Below are 19,704 nucleotides of genomic sequence, written 5' to 3'. Positions count from 1 at the left end.
ACCTGCCAAACTAATTAGCACAGGTGTCTGCAATTGCTTACAGTGATATAAAGAGCCCTGACACACATCACCATCAATGAGTTTAACTGACAAACAAACAAATTCTTCCCTTATCACTCCTAAACACTTTTTGCATAATAATTTGGAACGCGGTGTACATGTGCTTTTCCACAAAACACCAGTGGTTAACGTAGTGAATCTTACAGTTCTAACTTGCCAACCGTGGTCTGTATGGAATTGTTCAATAAAGGGCCCAAAATTAAGATAACATAGATGGGAGAGGTCTCTATGAATAGGAATTCCTAAGTATTTGATACCCTGTGAGGGCCAGGCAAAGGGAAAGTTGGACTGGATGGAATCCTATATGGATTTAGGGAGGGAGACATCGAGGGCCTCAGACTTCGCTGCATTGATTTTAAAATTTTACCATGTAACAAAGTGATCTATTTCAGCCATAACAGCAGGGATGGATATATGTGATTGAGTGATATATACTAGGACATCATCAGCAAATAGAGAGCACTTGTACTCGGTGCCTCCCACCTCAATCCACCTAATATTGGGGTTATGGCGAATTGATGAGAGCAGGTGCTCCGTCACTAGGATGTATAAGAGAGGGGACAGAGGACATCCCTGCCTTGTCCCATTGGTGATTGTGAAAGGTGATGAAAATGTTCTGACGCACCCCCTGGGCCTTGGGACACCCGGAGCCGGACCCTTTTTGGTGGATGCTGGTGGTTGTAGTCTTCGTGGCGGCGATCCGGTTCCGTGGCTCAGGGCGGTCAAACCAGTGGCGGAACTATTTATGTGGTTTTGATGTTTAAATGTCCGACTACGCCACCCGTGGATTGCGGTCAGAGTGAACCGCCGCTACAGGGCAGACCGCTAAGGCTGGTGTTGTGGGTGCAGCAGAGCGTAGCATAACTCCCCACGGGAGGAGTATAGCCTCAGGGCAGTGTATGCGGAGGATGGGGGTGATGGTGCAGGGCAGCAGCAGTAACGACACGGAGTCAGTGATGCAGTTCAGGGCCTTTACTCACAGTTCTTATTATCCAGACCACGTCTGCAGGTAACGGCTGCCCACGTCGTACTGTGCTCACCAGGTGAGGGGCTCAGACAACTCCCAGATAACTTTGGAGCGCTTCACAGGACCCCCTTTGTGTGTCCTTTGTCTGGCCTTTCTTACCAACACTTCTGTCCGGCTGCCTCGGGCCTCCTCTTGGTAAACTTGGCGCCAGTTTCCCTGACCCTATGTGGTGCCTTCCTAGCGGGTGGAGCAAGGGGCTGCGCCACATAAAATGTCAGAGCCTCCGGTTTCTAGCTGAGGGTCGTTTCCTGCCTCCACTAGTTCGGGGACCGGTCTCCCCCTTTGGCCTGACCCCTCCACGCAGGTGGATTCGGGCGTGCGGTGGCGACTCGCCCGTCCGCACCCCTGGGATCCCTTCATTCCTCGTTCCTGGAGCCTTCTCCACTCCTCTTCCTTCCTTCTCCCTCTTGCAGGCCTGGGCCTCTGTTACTAGGCCCGCCTCCGGAGCAGAGCTCATGCAGAGCCCCTGCTCCCTGCCACTTCTGCTCAGACTTCTCTGCACTGAACTAAGATGGTGCCCACCTTTTATACTCCCTTCTCAATGCACCCAGGAACTGCTTCCTCCCTGCTCCTGCACTGCAGGGTTCCCCTTCCTCAGTGTTCCCTCCCCCCACTCCAGCCAGGGACAGGGACTGTCGTGCCCATCTCAGGGGCATATTGGTCGCCCTGCCCCACGGCAATGTGGTGTAATGCATGCAGGTGTCGGGTCCTGATCCACACTCCATCCTTATCTGAGAGTGAGATATCACACCTCTGGGTGAGGTGCAATACGTCTGTAGCAACCGAGCCCTCGGTGCTACAGTTCCATTTATCTTCAGCCTAGGTGACGTATTGTGATACAGGGCCGTGATTTTGGCTATAAAAGGGTCCCCTAGACCCCTACCCCAAGCTTTTTAAGAGAATCATATATGGCGTGCCAGGAGACTCTATGGAATGCTTTCTCAGCATCCAACGAGAGTATCTACTTACAAATTTTTAACTGCATCTAGCCCAGGAAATACTTTGTGCCTAGTAGCAGTGTCTGCTAGTCAGCGGATTATCCCGGCTGTTAAGCAAGCTACACCACCTGTAGTTTGGACACTTAATTTTTTCAAAGGAAATGCTTCGGGACCACGGGATACTTAGTGAAGAGCATCAGGAGGCACCCCAAGGCATAGGGGCTGGGACTGGCACTAGGATGCCTTGCGGTGGACAGCCGAGCTCGATCCTTATAAAAGCTTTTTAACTGCAGCAGCTTTAGTGGACGCTACTGGAGCTGGAATTACGCGGCTGCTGGCATGAGACTTGCCCTCCAATAGATCCTTGTAAATGGATTTGAAGTGTATTCATTCAAATTAGAGGGACAATTTAAATTAAAAAGCTTAGAGCTGCCTCCACCACAGGGGGGCTCTCTCGACCCACCAGCGGACAGGCACCAGTATTGGGAGAGGGGGGCTGGCCGTCAGGGTTCACCGTGGCTCTGGCACAAACCCGGCGACACGGAGGTGGCACGGGCAGGAGCGGACTGGCCGTCTCGGCTTCTCACTTTTTGGATTTTAGAAGGGCATGACATGCCTATATCTGTGTCTCCCCCTCCTTTTACTCCTCCACCTCTTTTCTTTTCGCATGACTATATGTACTTGTCACTTTTCCATGTGTTAGTTGTGTCTTCTGAGCAGTTTGTCAGCTTTTGGACACCTTTGAAGGTGTTTTCTATGTGTTTCTATGTGTTTTTGTTTGCCTGCCATTGGTTTTAACGGTGTTCGAAGGTGTTCGACGAACAGTTCGACGAACAGTTCGGCGAACACACGGGTGTTCGACGAACCGAACCGAACTCGAACACTACGGGGGTGGCTCAACACTAGTGACTACCTCTTGAAGCTCATCAAGAGAATGGCAAGAGTGTGCAAAGCAGTCATCAAAGCAAAAGGTGGCTACTTTGAAGAACCTAGAATATAAGACATATTTTCAGTTGTTTCACACTTTTTTGTTAAGTATATAATTCCACATGTGTTAATTTATAGTTTTGATGCCTTCAGTGTGAATGTACAATTTTCATAGTCATGAAAATACGGAAAATCTTTAAATGAGAAGGTGTGTCCAATCTTTTGGTCTGTACTGTAGATCAGCACAGGAGAATCCAGGTAGAGCAGAAAGAAGGATTAAAGACGTGCTAGTTCTAGATACAGTATGGCTTGGGGTAACCATGGGCCACTTTCAGAAACGTAATAGCTGGGAATCAGTCTAAGTTCATTAAACGTCACACAGAAAGGGATTGTAGGCTCAGTTCCTACTGGAATGTTCAGATGCAATATTTGGATCATTTTTATTATGGAATCTTGATTGATGTGCTATATTAAAAACATAAAAAAAGTAAAAACATAGACTTACTGCACTCAGCTTCCAACTAGTTAAAACTGCTTTTGGTGTAAATTCCAGTCTAATATGTTCAGGATCTGTCCAGATTTTTATGTTCTGTATCTTCCCATCCAGTCCTTTTGAGTGAGTGGTTTCTCATAATCAGCATTCTGACAGCACTATATGTGCAGGAACGTACTTTCCCCTCACTTCTCAGCATGCATTACACATGATCTTATCCAATCGCTTGCCTGGCCTGTCTCTTTATTTTGCCTGTATGCAGATTGACAGATAGAAGAGCAGGAACAGATAGACAACGAATTGCCCTCATTTCCTCTAATTCATCTTAACGTCACTGCTTCTAGTGATGGGTTATACTCATCATCAGGCAATAGACAGCAACTAAGAAAGAAGGGAGACACCAGGTGACCAGCAACTTTTCGGTCTGAAATCTTCATTTTGGATAATTAAAGTACTTTGCAATTTTGTTTATTTTGTTTACTATTGCATTGGCCATCACATAGGCCTAAGTTTTGTGAAACAACAGTGGCCATTCAAGCTTTCAATACAGCAAAAAAGATGAAAAAAGGTTAGTTTAGCATTAATATTCTATTCAATCATTTAAATGTATGTAATAAGGATAATTCATACCTGTACGTACATAAGATTCATGGCATGTATTGGCAATTTCTGTTGCCAATTCTATGTAATGCTCTTTTTTCTTGTCTGGTGCATCATTTGCCCCAAGTGCCAACATTCCTGCAGCAAAGCAAGTCAGATGTCCCATTTTATGGTCCAGAACGCCACCTCTCCACTCAGCAATGTATGTGAGACCTCCAGCAGATCTTTTGATTAGATGTGCTTCAATTGCCTAAAACAATGATGAAAAAAAGGAATTCAAAGGTAGCAAGTACTAGAATGTGTTCAGCATTATTGAGCACAACGTCTCTGTTGGCTGGCATTTTCCACGCTCAAATGTTCTGTTTGACTATTTCATTGCTTCATATCAGTGATGAGCTCTTAATAATTTTACCATGTATTTGTTATTGTTGATATGCTCTAGGTCTTGTTATTAATACAAGATTTAGTTTTATAAAAAAAAATGTATATCCCCTTCACATCCATCCATGTTAGCCATGCACAAATAGCACCTCATTCTATACTATGTTGTACATTGTATATATTAGACATGGCACTGATGGATGAAGGGGCTTCCTGTGGAGGTTACCTGGCCATTGGGTGGAGCTCTGCTACCTACACTGTGAGGTGCAATGGGGAAATATGGCTCAGGTCACATTCTTGCTCTGTTGTTAGCAAACTCCCATAGAAGGGAATGAAGACAGCCACACTAGTGATGGGAAGTCCAGCGCTTTTTGGTGAGCTAGATGATTTGACTTCATTCTCCAAAAAAAGAAAACTCTTTTGGATCCCAAACGTATCCCTATTAAATATGTATTCACCAGCAGGTGAACACATGTTTATGATAAAATAACCGCATTCCGATTTGGTCCTATGTGGTCAAAATGGTAGGTGACGCTTAGGTCGTTTCTGCATCTGAATACCATCATTTTCCCCTAAGTGAGAGCCATTTAGAAATTGCAAGTGGCTCTCAATGGGTTGCTGGTTCCCATCGTTCACAGAAGGGAGCCATCTCTTTATGCGGGATTGGTGGCGAATACTGACCAACACATGAACACCAGCCCTTTATTCATCCTTAACCTTGATGTTGCAACTGGCATCCCACCTCCCCAGGTAGCACAGAGGTTGGACAACCCCCATTTGCAACATAGGTGCAGGTCCCAGTGGTCCCATATATTCTGTGTTTCCACTCACTCGGCAGCGCTTGAGGTATTCACCAGTGAATTATTCTTAAATCATGCAGGATCGTTTATTAGCACTTCTTAAACCTTCCACAAAACAAACATAAAAGGAGCCTCTCGGCAAAAGGAAAAGAAAAGAAATAGTTCATACAAATAGGTACACGTGACAGTCCGGGCTCACCCAGACAGAATAATGTGTCCACCTCTAAGTCTCTGGCAGGAGAGTGACAACACTAGAGGTCTGCACACCTCCATTCACAGTGCAACAGTGACAAAGCCGGACTTCCTTATATCTGCCATACTCCTTCCCGGGGTGGGAATATGTGAGCAGCCAGTCACACCCATCTCTCTGACACTACGTATTAAATTTCTCAACACTATACGTGCTGGAGCCTGCTTTTCCGAGCATACATCACCGAGGCTACCAACCTCGATGACACATATCTCCCCTCGAGGACCTGTCCGATGGCCATCCTACACCTGTATGTCATAAATGTTTGCGATGGGAATACACCTTTAAGGCTTTGCTCACACTGACATGTTTTTGGGATCTGATATTTTTGAGTAACTCTTAAATCAGTCATCTGGTATATATTACTGTGCTAATATACACATCTGACAACAGGAATATTCTAAACTTAACCAGAACCAAGTTGTTTAGCACTTGAAGGCTTCAGACGTCCAGGGTAAGAAATCAATGTCTATTGATTAAGATGGACACGAGGCAACACTTAATTTGTCTTACAAATGTCTATAGCTGAATATGCTGCTATGAACAAGTTTCCAGTGTGAAGCCCATGCTTTCTGTTGAATCCGTACACTGCTCTGTGTGTGCGCTCCTATCCGCTGAGCTGCGCTCCATTCAAGGGTCGATTTAGTGATCTGTGGTGGTGTCAGGACTCGGACTACCACCAATCTTCAGGCAATTAAAATGCCGGCCATATTTGAAAAAAACATGTTCAAAGTTTCAGTACTCTTTAAAACCAAATCAAATTTTGTTTTACATTGTGATCTTACAACAAACACTGTTGCAGGCGGAAGTGAGCATGGTTCATTATGCACCCTTTCACATCAAGTTCCTGTTTGAAGGTACCTACAATATATTGTAAATTGGAAGTGCACTTGTATTTTTCTTCATGCATCAATAGTAAAAGTGAAGGTGTAAAACATTGTAATACACTGTACATCTTATTAGAGAAATATGCTATGTTTCTTCCCCATTTATCAGTTACTTCTCTCCCCGTGCTGATTATTCACTCTCAAAAACTGCTCATATCTGTCTACAAATCTGTCTTCAGTGAGAGATCAAAAATAAAGAAGACACAAAGTAAACTGCTAAGGTTTTTTAGTGAAGGGGAAAAAACTGCAAAAATGCATAACACAAAACAAATAATTATCATAGATAGTGTTATTTCTGATGTACACACATGACTGCTTAATCATCTGAAAGTGAATTAACACTTCAAAGGATGGCACATATACTAATATGTCAATAGTAGAATTGCTCTCTTTATCCACTGTGGCATTACAATAATAATCTAGTTGCCTGTGTAAAATCTTAGATTCCCTGTGATTTTTCCCGCTGTCCTGTCAGCAATAAACTGCTACATTCACTTCACGGAGGTACAGTGCAGTATATTTTATATAGTTCAGCAATTATTAGCATACAGATTTGTTGTATTTTGTTTTGTTCTCTTTTTTCTTGTGGAAAGTAATTCCCATCATTGCAGACATTTTTTAATACATGTCCCTCTAACAACCAACATCTTGTAGATTGTGAGCCCTCACGACTAGGGTCCTCTCTCCTCCTGTACCAGTCGGTGACTTGTTTTGTTCATGATTATTGTACTTGTTTTTATTATGTATACCCCTTTTCACATGTAAAACGCTATGGAATAAATGGTGCTATAATAATAAGTAATAATAAATCTGAATACTGGAAAAAAATATTATGCAAATAAGCCCTCTTCCAAAAACACGAATGCTGTTCTCCCTGCCACCTAATGGATGCAGCTATCCTGAGTCACTATTGACTCCATAATGAGCTCTGCCCCATGACAAACCACATAAAGCAAAGGCTTCTTAAACAGGAAAAGACCTCCATCTACAGACAGCTGTTTAAAGGTTTTTGTCCAATGTCCATGCCAAGTAAGACATGGATAGCTATATGACATGTCTTTAATGGATATCTAGGGGGTACTATGTAGAGGCCTCTAAGCTGGTTTAGGGTGATTTATAGGTCAGACAATACTTCATGTAAAAAAGTTATGCCAACAAGTTCACTTTCAAGAAGTTAGCCACTGAAATGCTGTATGAATCAAGGCCAAATCTTTATGTTAATAAATATCTTAATTTATGTAAGGAGGGTTAGGATTGTGTCTGATTCCATTATACAAAACAAAAACAGCACTGGTGCTACCTTTCCATTGTCAATTTAATATTAAATGTATAGGATGGTGAAGTATAGCTGTTCATGCATATTAGATTATTGTTCTACCATCAATCTGATTTTAATGTAATATGGGATTGGGGAATAAGGATTGGGCATGTTGGATTTTAATGTGCCTGATCCTTTGTCCCACAGGAATAGTGGTTTATTTCTCTCTCCCAATGCCAAAATGACGTGCACTCTTGACTGATCCAATTATATATTTGTCTGGATGACTGCTGTCAGCAAGTATATGTGTATGGCTGGCTTCCCTAAGAGACAAATACACTGTGTTCCAAATTATTATGCAAATAATATTTTCTCAGATTTTCCCAAATTACCTATATGAATTGCAGGCATTGTAATTTTCCAGTCATATAACTATTAGAGTACAATTGAAAGGTTTTTTTGTACAAACTGCCTATGATAACAGTATATTTAAAAAAAAATAAAAAACTCAAACTGCACTCAAAATGCATGTTCCAAATTATTATGCACAGCAGAGTTTTCAACCTTTTCATTTTAATAAAGAACAAAAAAATGGTCATTTTTGAAATTATAAGCATTAGCAGGTTATTACACACTGAAATCAAACAGTTTTCAACTCAAAACTTTATTCTAGGTGATGTTACATTTGCACATAGGACCCCTTGTTCGAAAGGAGCTTCTGAACTCTCTCGTCCATTGAATTTGCCAGGTTTTGGATGGTTTCTGCTTCAATTGTTTTGCATGAGCACAGAATACCCTCCCAGAGCTGTTGCTTAGATGTGAACTGCCTCTCGCCATCATAGACACTCCTTTTGATGATGCTCCAGAGGTTCTCAATGGGGTTGAGGTCAGGGGAGCATGGGGGCCACATCATAAGTTTGTCCCCTTTTATGCCCATAGCAGCCAGAGATGCAGATGTGTTATGTGCAGCATGAGACGGTGCATTATCATGCATGAAAATGATCTTGCTGCGGAATACACGGTTCTCCTTCTTGAACCATCGAAGGAAGTGCTGTTTGAGAAACTCAACATACATTATGGAGTTCATCTTTACCCCTTCAGGAATCTTAAAAGGTCCGACAATCTCTCTCTCCATGATTCCAGACCAAAACATTACTCCACCTCCTCCTTGTTAGCGCCGTAGCAGTGTTTGCATGGGGTGTCCATCAACCAGCCATCCTTCACTCCATCCATCTGGACCATCGAGATCATTTCATGCATGATAATGCCCCGTCTCATGCTGCACATAACACATCTGCATCTCTGGCTGCTATGGGCATAAAATGGGACAAACTTATGGTGTGGCACCCATGCTCCCCTGACCTCAACCCCATTGAGAACCTCTGGGGCATCATCAAAAGGAGTGTCTATGATGGCGGGAGGCAGTTCACATCTAAGCAACAGCTCTGGGAGGGTATTCTGTCCTCATGCAAAACAATTGAAGCAGAAACCATCCAAAACCTGACAAATTCAATGGACGAGAGAGTTCAGAAGCTCCTTTCGAACAAAGGGTCCTATGTGCAAATGTAACATCACCTAGAATAAAGTTTTGAGTTGAAAGCTGTTTGATTTCAGTTTGTAATAACCTGCTAATGCTTATAATTTCAAAAATGACCATTTTTTTGTTCTTTATTAAAATGAAAAGGTTGAAAACTCTGCTGTGCATAATAATTTGGAACATGCATTTTGAGTGCAGTTTGAGTTTTTTATTTTTTAAAAAATATATTGTTATCATAGGCAGTTTGTACAAAAACCTTTCAATTGTACTCTAATAGTTATTTGACTGGAAAATTACAATGACTGCAATTCATATAGGTAATTTGGGAAAATCTGAGAAAATATTATTTGCATAATAATTTGGAACACAATGTAGAATGACACACAGAGAACTGACAGAACAGCAGAATTATGTGCAGAAATGAAAGTGGTCCTTCTGTCCAGTACATACAGTACAGACCAAAAGTTTGGACAGACCTTCTCATTTAAAGATTTGTCTGTATTTTCATGACTGAAGGCATCAAAACTATGAATTAACACATGTGGAATTATATACTTAACAAAAAAGTGTGAAACAACTGAAAATATGTCTTATATTCTAGGTTCTTCAAAGTAGCCACCTTTTGCTTTGATGACTGCTTTGCGCACTCTTGGCATACTCTTGATGAGCTTCAAGAGGTAGTCACTGGAAATGGTTTTCACTTCACAGGTGTGCCCTGTCAGGTTTAATAAGTGGGATTTCTTGCCTTATAAATGGGGTTGGGACCATCAGTTGTGTTGTGCAGAAGTCAGGTGGATACACAGCTGATAGTCCTACTGAATAGACTGTTAGAATTTGTATTATGGCAAGAAAAAAGTAACTAAGTAAAGAAAAATGAGTGGCCATCATTACTTTAAGAAATGAAGGTCAGTCAGTCTGAAAAATTGGGCAAACTTTGAAAGTATCCCCAAGTGCAGTTGCAAAAACCATCAAGCGCTACAAAGAAACTGGCTTACATGAGGACCGCCCCAGGAAAGGAAGACCAAGAGTCACCTCTGCTTCTGAGGATAAGTTTATCCGAGTCGCCAGCCTCAGAAATCGCAGGCTAACAGCAGCTCAGATTAGAGACCAGGTGAATGCCACACAGAGTTCTAGCAGCAGACACATCTCTACAACAACTGTTAAGAGGAGACTTTGTGCATTAGGCCTTCATGGTAAAATAGCTGCTAGGAAACCACTGCTAAGGACAGGCAACAAGCAGAAGAGACAAGTTTGGGCTAAAGAACACAAGGAATGGACATTAGACCAGTGGAAATCTGTGCTTTGGTCTGAGGAGTCCAAATTTCAGTTCTTTGGTTCCAACCACCGTGTCTTTGAGCGACGCAGAAAAGGTGAACGGATGGACTCTACATGCCTGGTTCCCACTGTAAAGCATGGAGGAGGAGGTGTGGTGGTGTGTTGGTGCTTTGCTGGTGACACTGTTGGGGATTTATTCAAAATTGAAGGCATACTGAACCAGCATGGCTACCACAGCATCTTGCAGAGGCATGCTATTCCATCCGGTTAGCGTTTAGTTGGACCATCATTTATTTTTCAACAGGACAATGACCCCAAACACACCTCCAGGCTGTGTAAGGGCTATTTGACCAAGAAGGAGAGTGATAGGGTGCTACGCCAGATGACCTGGCCTCCACAGTCACCAGACCTGAACCCAATCGAGATGGTTTGGGGTGAGCTGGACCGCAGAGTGAAGGCAAAAGGGCCAACAAGTGCTAAGCATCTCTGGGAACTCCTTCAAGATTGTTGGAAGACCATTTCCGGTGACTACCTCTTGAAGGTCATCAAGAGAATGCCAAGAGTGTGCAAAGCAGTCGTCAAAGCAAAAGGTGGCTACTTTGAAGAACCTAGAATATAAGACATATTTTCAGCTGTTTCACACTTTTTTGTTAAGTATATAATTCCACATGTGTTAATTCATAGTTTTGATGCCTTCAGTGTGAATGTACAATTTTCAAAGTCATGAAAATACAGAAAAATCTTTAAATGAGAAGGTGTGTCCAAACTTTTGGTCTGTACTGTACGTACAAGAAATGTAGGCATATTTGTAGATTTAGGGCCAATGACAAGGTTGTCTCAGAGTACTCAATTCTCTATTTCATTTACTACTAAACAAGGAACTGAGTAGGGGTTCAAAGAAAACTCCTTTCCAGTTCTACTATTCTTCTAGATGTGGCTGAGAAACATTTTGTGACTCACACAGTGTTTCGAATCACCAAGGTTGGAGAAGAGCAGGTCACATTTCTTTTCCTTGTATAATCTTTACATGAAACAAATTTGAAGGCTGATTTTAATTTTATGTAACCTTATGGTAGTGTAGGAAGAATTAAAGAGGCAGTTAATCGATTCTGAGGATTTTGCATGTGAAAGAAAGATTCAGCAATAATTTTGCACTCTTACTCGCCAGGGGTCATCGAATCAATTGAGATCCATTTATTTAAGCAGCTAAATTGTCTTCAATTAGTGCCAATTGATGATATGTTTTCTAAGACGTAAAGTTTCTACTTGTGGAGATTTCCTGTCCTCTTCCTCTATGAAGAGGCTACAAAGATATATAAATTCCCTTAGGAGAATTACATGTCCTCCCTACGTCCACTTGGCGCTCTCCACAAGGAGAAACTTTACCCCATAGAACCCCTGTTAGAGGCTTCTCACCCAGTCAAGCCAGTTTTCCTGCTTTGCATTGATGAATAGTAAACACTCCGAAACATGTGTCTGCAAATTGGCAAGGCTTGATGTAGACTTTTAGGATTGCTACTTCCAATAGGTGGCACTAGAGTTTCTTTCCTCTTCCTCTCTGAAGAGACTACATTCATAATCAACGTATAGGAAGACAATCCTATTAACATTTACGTAAAGCAATAAAAGCGAGGAGATCATACAAATATTCATGTATGCAGTCATCTGTGTGAAACCCTTTTGACAGTTCATCCTCTGCTTACATGGGGATGGGTGCAAGTATTGTCGACCAAGAATGATTTTTAGATCAGCAAAACTATGCGATCAATAATAATCAACACATTATAATTAATTGTTTTGTTGAACACTTTTACTTTAGGCAATCATCAGGAGTGGTTGTTCATAGGAACAATTGTTCAGATGATTACCTCCCCGTGTAAGACTAAATGGCAATATGATATAGACATGTACTCCTAATAAATCACAGTGAAGCACTTTGAGTACTGTTCTGGAATTGTACCTATTCTGTCTATGCTCACGGTGCTCAGTATTAATGAGTACACTTTGAAAAGTAAGATTTTAATCAAGAACAATTTCCAAAATTTTGACAAGACAGAGTGTCATAGAACATTTTAACCCATAAGATAAGCAAGGTTAATAATATAATAATGTAATTTTTATTACAAAATCTTCAGTTTTACTCAAATTTGTTGATGCAAAAATGAATACATCCAACATCAAAATCTACAGTGGGAAAAACAATATAATCTTGTAGTTATGATACCTTTTAGTGGCTAACAAAAATAAAATAATGGATCACTGTCATGTTGGAGAAGTGCACACCTACCAAGGTCACGGAGTGATGGTAGCATCTTCTCTTTCAATATAGAGCAGTACATCTGTGAATTCATGACAACATCAATGAAATGTAGCCCTCTGACACCGTGCGCACTCATACAGCCCCACATAAGGACACTGGCACCACAATGTTTCACTGTAGGCACCATTCATTTTATTTTCTACTCCACACCTTTGCAACACCATACTGTTTGGAAGCCATGAATCAGTTCCAAAAACATTTATCTTAATTTCATTACTCCAGAGTATAGAGTCTCAGTAGTCTTCATATTTTTCAACATGGGTCCTGGCACATTGTAGTTGGGCTTATTTGTTTATGGGCTTTAGGAGAGGTTTCCTTCATGTATGACACCCATGCATAACTGTCACAATTCCTCCGCTTGGTGTGTCTTGGATGCAGTGAGTGACTGCTCAGTCGTCCAATCTAGTGTAGAGGCGTGCTGAGCTGTCAGTACTTTGATATACAGCTTAGTCATCTAATCTAGTGTAGAGGCGTGCTGAGCTGTCAGTATTTTGATATATAGCTCAATCATCCAATCTAGTGCAAGGGTGTGCTGAGCTGTTGGTATTTTGATAGGCAACTCAGCCGTCTAATCTGAGACTGGGAGGTGCTTAGCTTCTTTCAGGTGTTCCCTGTTCTAAGTGATTACCCAGCTACTTGGGTCAGTCCCAGTTCTCTGCCAGTCATAGCATTTGCTTGGTGGTCCATGTTTGCCTTGTATTTATGTGCTCTGTTTGCTGCCTGACCTTGGACCTCATTCTGACCATCCATTTGCTTAGCCTCTTTGCTTTGCTCTTCTCCGCTATCTTCCTGGTAATCTGACCTTGGCCCATGACCTGACTACGCCTTTGTCTTTTTCCTTTAGTTTACGGCATGCTCTCTTGGTATCTGATCCTGGAACGTTTGACTACCCTGCCTCCATGCGTTGTGACTAGTGTCACAATGCCATTCATCTGCAGTGTACACGGTATTGTGTCATGGTAAACACTCACCCCATTTTGGCTTGCTTCTTCTTTAGATAGCTTAAGTGAACTTGTATGTCGATTTTCTTTAACCCTTCTCGTCAGAAGATGCTCCTGTTTAGATGTTAACTTCCAAGATCAGCCTGGACATCTCTGTGAGATGGTTGCAGTTCCCTTGTTAAATGTTTGTATCACTTTTGCTACAGTATTCTCCTGATAAGTAAAGCTTTACTGATCTTCTTGTAGCCTTTCTTAGATAAAGAAATCATTTCTTTCTCAGTTCTTGTGACATTTCTCTTCCATTTGGTGCCATTGCAGACAGCATGAAATGGGAAGGTGTTTTCTATGTTAAATAACGCCCTTTTATAGAGATCTGTCAGCTGGACACTCTTTTAATGAATAATTAGATTTATCTATGGTTGAATTCTTGTTCATTAGAATTTTGTGGTCTAAACTTTAGCTTTGCTCCTAAGACTTTCATTGGGATGTACTCACATTTCTGTGACATGGTCATGAATTGATTTGTTTGGAAAATCACTTTATTTGGTTGTACAAAATCACAAATCTTGTTTGCAATCAATGGCCAAAATTTGTGGGAGTTTTTTGGAGTATGGTATCCCATAGAACACATTGATTCTGAAAGGAAACTATAGGTTTTCTGACAAATCTGTTGGGAGTGTACGCATTTATGCTGAACACTGCATGTACTGTAAGCATCCTATAGTTAGCTACTATGGCGATAGCATCCAGACAAAACAAAAGACGCTCTTTAATGTTCCCCAATTTACTGAAATGCAGAAGATTGAATATAAACACTGAATGCAATGTTCAGCATTCACTAGTTCGCAAATTGTAGAATCAGCTTTTTAGCAGCACAAAGTATAATCCATTAGCTGTAATCACATTTTATATACAGCAATAAAAACACTGTATCTTCAGCATTAACTCTTGTGGGTCATACATATAAAGCTAAATGCTAGCTAGTAGTTTTCTTCTTTATAATGTTTGTTATATAGGAAGTGTTCATTAGAAATGTCAATGCCATCAGTCATGAAACATTTTTACCTCCATATGCATCAATTTACCAGTGTGTACAGTGATCATACATCATCCACTTAGTCATTACTAAAAGCTGATGAAACATGTAGAATATCTACTGTAGGTAATCAAACAATGGTATTTTGGGATGAAAGAACCCTTGAGGGCTCTAGTAATAACTCACATAAACTGATCTCAAAATACAATAATATAAGAATATTATGACCATTTATATTAAACCTTTGATGCCACAAATGTATTTAATCGCTTATCAAATGAAAATAAAGAAATAAAAAAATTAGTCAGATAGCCGGTGTGTCATTAGAATGAATCATGAAACCCCAATAATTTGTAATAAAGCACATGTGGTTTACTGCTAGCCAATGTAATTAGATGCAAACTTTATCACAAATCCATCAGCTCTGCTCTGTTTTGTAATAATACACATAGGAATATTAGGGGACATTAGGGAACAGTATTAATGGCACATTTGTACATAATGCACAAATTTTGTCACCAAGGTGCATGCCCTCTTGGTATTTCTGCCATAGCTCAAAACAACCTCCCACTCTCAATAGGCCCCCCAGAAGCAAGGCGCTGTTATCGCCGCTATACTCAAGCGCCATTCTAGCATCCACAGCGCCCCACAAAATGCGGAATACCGGCATCTACTACTCTTGAGGTTTGCTCACTGCCAGCGCCCCCTGGATTATAAAAAGTCTACCACAGCAGTGGTTCTTCTTTGAAATACAACCTAAACCACTAGGCTACATACTAACCAGCAGAAATAGCGACTGAATTGAATAAGGCCATTAACAGGCCGAAACGTCTCTATTGTTGCCACTCACCACTGGTTTGATAGTTTTCTTGGTTTTGTTGTATAAATAAATTAAACTTTGCATCATCAGATTCTTGAGAGTGCAATGAATTAACTTTACAGTTTTCAGAGGAGGGGGCAGCGTTCAACTCCATTCATTTGTATTCACGTCTGTAAGGCGTCCAAACGCTGCTGACGTACAGTACAGACCAAAAGTTTGGACACACCTTCTCCTTTAAAGACTTTTCTGTATTTTCATGACTATGAAAATTATACATTCACACTGAAGGCATCAAAACTATGAATTAACACATGTGGAATTATATACTTAACAAAAAAGTGTGAAACAACTGAAAATATGTCTTATATTCTAGGTTCTTCAAAGTAGCCACCTTTTGCTTTGATGACTGCTTTGCACACTCTTGGCATTCTCTTGATGAGCTTCAAGAGGTAGTCACCGGAAATGGTCTTCCAACAATCTTGAAGGAGTTCCCAGAGATGCTTAGCACCTGTTGGCCCTTTTGCCTTCACTCTGCGGTCCAGCTCACCCCAAACCATCTCGATTGGGTTAAGGTCTGGTGACTGTGGAGGCCAGGTCATCTGGCGTAGCACCCCATCACTCTCCTTCTTGGTCAAATAGCCCTTACACAGCCTCGAGGTGTGTTTGGGGTCATTGTCCTGTTGAAAAATACATGATGGTCCAACTAAACGCAAACCGGATAGAATAGCATGCCGCTGCAAGATGCTGGTTCAGTATGCCTTCAATTTTGAATAAATCCACAACAGTGTCACCAGCAAAGCACCCCCACACCATCACACCTCCTCCTCCATGCTTCACGGTGGGAACCAGGCATGTAGAGTCCATCCGTTCACCTTTTCTGCGTCGCACAAAGACACGGTGGTTGGAACCAAAGATCTTAAATTTGGACTCATCAGACCAAAGCACAGATTTCCACTGGTATGATGTCCATTCCTTGTGTTCTTTAGCCCAAACAAGTCTCTTCTGCTTGTTGCCTGTCCTTAGCAGTGGTTTCCTAGCAGCTATTTTACCATGAAGGCCTGCTGCACAAAGTCTCCTCTTAACAGTTGTTGCAGAGATGTGTCTGCTGCTAGAACTCTGTGTAGCATTGACATGGTCTCTAATCTGAGCTTCTGTTAACCTGCGATTCCTGAGGCTGGTGACTCGGATAAACTTATTCTCAGAAGCAGAGGTGACTCTTGGTCTTCCTTTCCTGGGGCGGTCCTCATGTGAGCCAGTTTCTTTGTAGCGCTTGATTTTATTTGCAACTGCACTTGGGGATACTTTCAAAGTTTTCCCTATTTTTCGGACTGACTGACTGACCTTCATTTCTTAAAGTAATGACGGCCACTCGTTTTTCTTTACTTAGCTGCTTTTTTCTTGCCATAATACAAATTCTAACAGTCTATTCAGCTGTGTATCGACCTGACTTCTGCACAACATAACTGATGGTCTCAACCCCATTTATAAGGCAAGAAATCCCACTTATTAACCATGACAGGGCACACCTATGAAGTGAAAACCATTTCCGGTGACTACCTCTTGAAGCTCATCAAGAGAATGCCAAGAGTGTGCAAAGCAGTCATCAAAGCAAAAGGTGGCTACTTTGAAGAACCTAAAATATAAGACATATTTTCAGTTGTTTCACACTTTTTTGTTAAGTATATAATTCCACATGTGTTAAGTCATAGTTTTGATGCCTTCAGTGTGAATGTACAATTTTCATAGTCAATAAAATACAGAAAAATCTTTAAATGAGAAGGTGTGTCCAAACTTTTGGTCTGTACTGTACGTGCAGCGCGATGAAGGACGAAGACAGTCAACACTGCCGGGGGAGGATAGACACAGGATCAGGTAATTTGGGGGGTTTAGGGGGGCTATTACTATAGACTGGGGATTAGGTGGTGCTTTTACTGTAGACTGGGGTTTAGAGGGGCTATTTATGTAGACTAGAGGTTGGGGGGATCACTGAAGGCTGGGGGTTAGGGGGGCTATTACTGTAGACTGGGTTTTTGGGGGGCTATTTCTGTAGACTGGGGGTTGGGGGGCTATTACTGTAGACTGAGGTTTAGGGGGCTATTACTGTATACTGGTGGTTAAGCGGGCTATTACTGTAGGCTGGGGTTTAGGGGGGCTGTTACTGCAGACTGGGGTTTAGGGGGCTTTAACTGTAGACTGGTGGTTAGAGAGGCTTTTACTGTAGACTGGTGGTTAAGGGGTCTATTACTGTAGACTGGGGGTTAGGGGGACTTTTACTGTAGACTGGGGGTTAGGGGGGCTTTTACTTTAGACTGGGGGTTAGGGGGGCTATTACTGTAGACTGGGGGTTAGGGGGTCATTTACTGTAGAATGGGAGTTAGGTGGTGCTTTTATTGTGGACTGGGGGTTATGGGGGCTATCACTGTAGGCTGGGAGTTAGGGGAGCTATTCATGTAGACTGGGTTATAGGGGGCTATTACTGTAGACTCTGAGTATATGGGGGCTTTTACTGTAGACTGGGTTAGGGCGGCTATTACTGTATACTGGGGGTTAGGGGTGCTATCACTGTAGGCTGGGCTTAGGGGGTATTTTTTTAGGCTTCGGGTTAGGGGTCTATTACTGTAGACTGTGGGTTAGGGGGGACTATTACTATAGACTGAGGGCTAGGGGAGCTATTACTGTAGACTGGGGGTTATTACTGTAGACTGGGGTTTAGTGGGGCTATTACTATTGACTGGGGTTTAGGGGGCTATAACTGTAAACTGGAGGTTAGGATGGGTTACAGAGTGACGGGATAGTGCAAGGGACAAAATGGATGGGGGACAGTGTAAGGACTCAGTATGGTGGGGGAACAGTGTGGGGCGGTCAGTATAGAGAGAGGGCAGCATGGGGGGCCCAGTATGGAGAGGGGAAATGTAGGGGGCTCAGTATGAAAAGTGGGGTAGTGTGAAGGGTCGCAGTATGGAGAGGAGGCAGCGTGAGGGTCTCATTGTGGAGAGGCGGCAGCGTGAAGGGTCTCATTATGGAGAAAGGGCAGCATGGGTAGATCAGTATGGAGAAATGGCAGCATGGGGATCAATATAGAGAGGAGCAGTGTGAGGGCACAGTATGAAGAGGGGCAGCTTGGATGGCTCAGTATGGAGTGGGGACAGCAAGCATTAGTGGGACATTGAAGAGGGAGCAGCATGATGTGGGGACAGTGTGAAGATCATAGTTCATATTTGAGGAAGGTGTGGTGGGTGGGTATAATTTATAAGGGTGGACAGTGTGGCGTTTTAGTTTATAAGGGGGCAGTGTGATGGTCATAGTACACATGGGCGGGCAGTGTGGTGGTCATAGTATATAAGGAGGGATGGTGTGGTGGGAATATTTTATAGGAGAGGATCCGACTCTCCCATACACAGGAGCGCTCGCTTTATTGAGCAATCTTGTGTTCTCTATAAGAGAACTGCTGCTAGACATCTCCGAAGTGTGCTTATCTTTTAGAGAACAAAATGATCCACAGTCTGAATTCGGAGATGCTGGATCCTTATCTCCTTGACAATCATTAGACTGTCGGCGGAATCTGTCTATATCTGGGTTCGGCCAACTTTAGTCTAATGTGTGAGTACCTTAACTACTAACTAAATGGTATGTGAGCTTTTAGGGTATGTGCACACAATGTGTTTTAGACATCTGCGAATCCCGTGAGATTTACAGGCTGAAGACACATTAGGACACACTGAGGCCCTTTTTTGTCCTAAAGCGGCTATTTTTTTGCTTATTTTCCAACATCTTATGGCCATAACTTTTTAAATTGAAATTGTATTAAGCACTAGTGAGCGGCTTCCTAGTGGTAGCATGAAAAATGGTCAGGTTATCTATTTTAACCTCTTGGAGTCTTTGAAAACCTGAAGCTGTTAAAAGAAGCTCAAAAGACTGAACATACCGCATGTGCAGCAAGTGAAGATGTTCATTCTTTTTAGCGTTTAATTAGCGCTTTTCCAGGCGGGTTACATAGCAGATCTGGCTTTAATAGATGTCCTGTGCACACCTGCTCATAGTTTGACTTATCAGTAGGGGGCGTGACCACTTAAAGTGCCTAGGGCAGCATGAATACCAAATACGGCCCTGAATATTGATCTTAGGCCAACCTTTCAACTTTTCAGTTTATTATC

General features: G+C 42.2%; 1 protein-coding gene across 2 annotated transcripts in view; it reads right to left on the bottom strand.

Moving 5' to 3' along the window:
- MAN1C1 (mannosidase alpha class 1C member 1) overlaps positions 1-19,704 on the bottom strand; it is a 222,328-nt gene that overhangs the window by 74,769 nt on the left and 127,855 nt on the right. For both annotated transcript variants that reach the window (XM_073665861.1, XM_073665862.1), the window contains one exon: positions 4,076-4,295. In XM_073665861.1, coding sequence (XP_073521962.1) covers positions 4,076-4,295 — 220 coding nt within the window. The remainder of the gene's footprint in view (positions 1-4,075; positions 4,296-19,704) is intronic.

This window comes from Phyllobates terribilis, unplaced genomic scaffold (genome assembly GCF_046119375.1).
Source record: "Phyllobates terribilis strain yellow unplaced genomic scaffold, ASM4611937v1 Scaffold_2__4_contigs__length_985480577, whole genome shotgun sequence".
Classification (NCBI taxonomy): Eukaryota; Metazoa; Chordata; class Amphibia; order Anura; family Dendrobatidae; genus Phyllobates; species Phyllobates terribilis.
The sequence above is the reverse complement of the archived record's forward strand: the minus strand, read 5'-3'. Positions and strand labels throughout refer to the sequence as shown.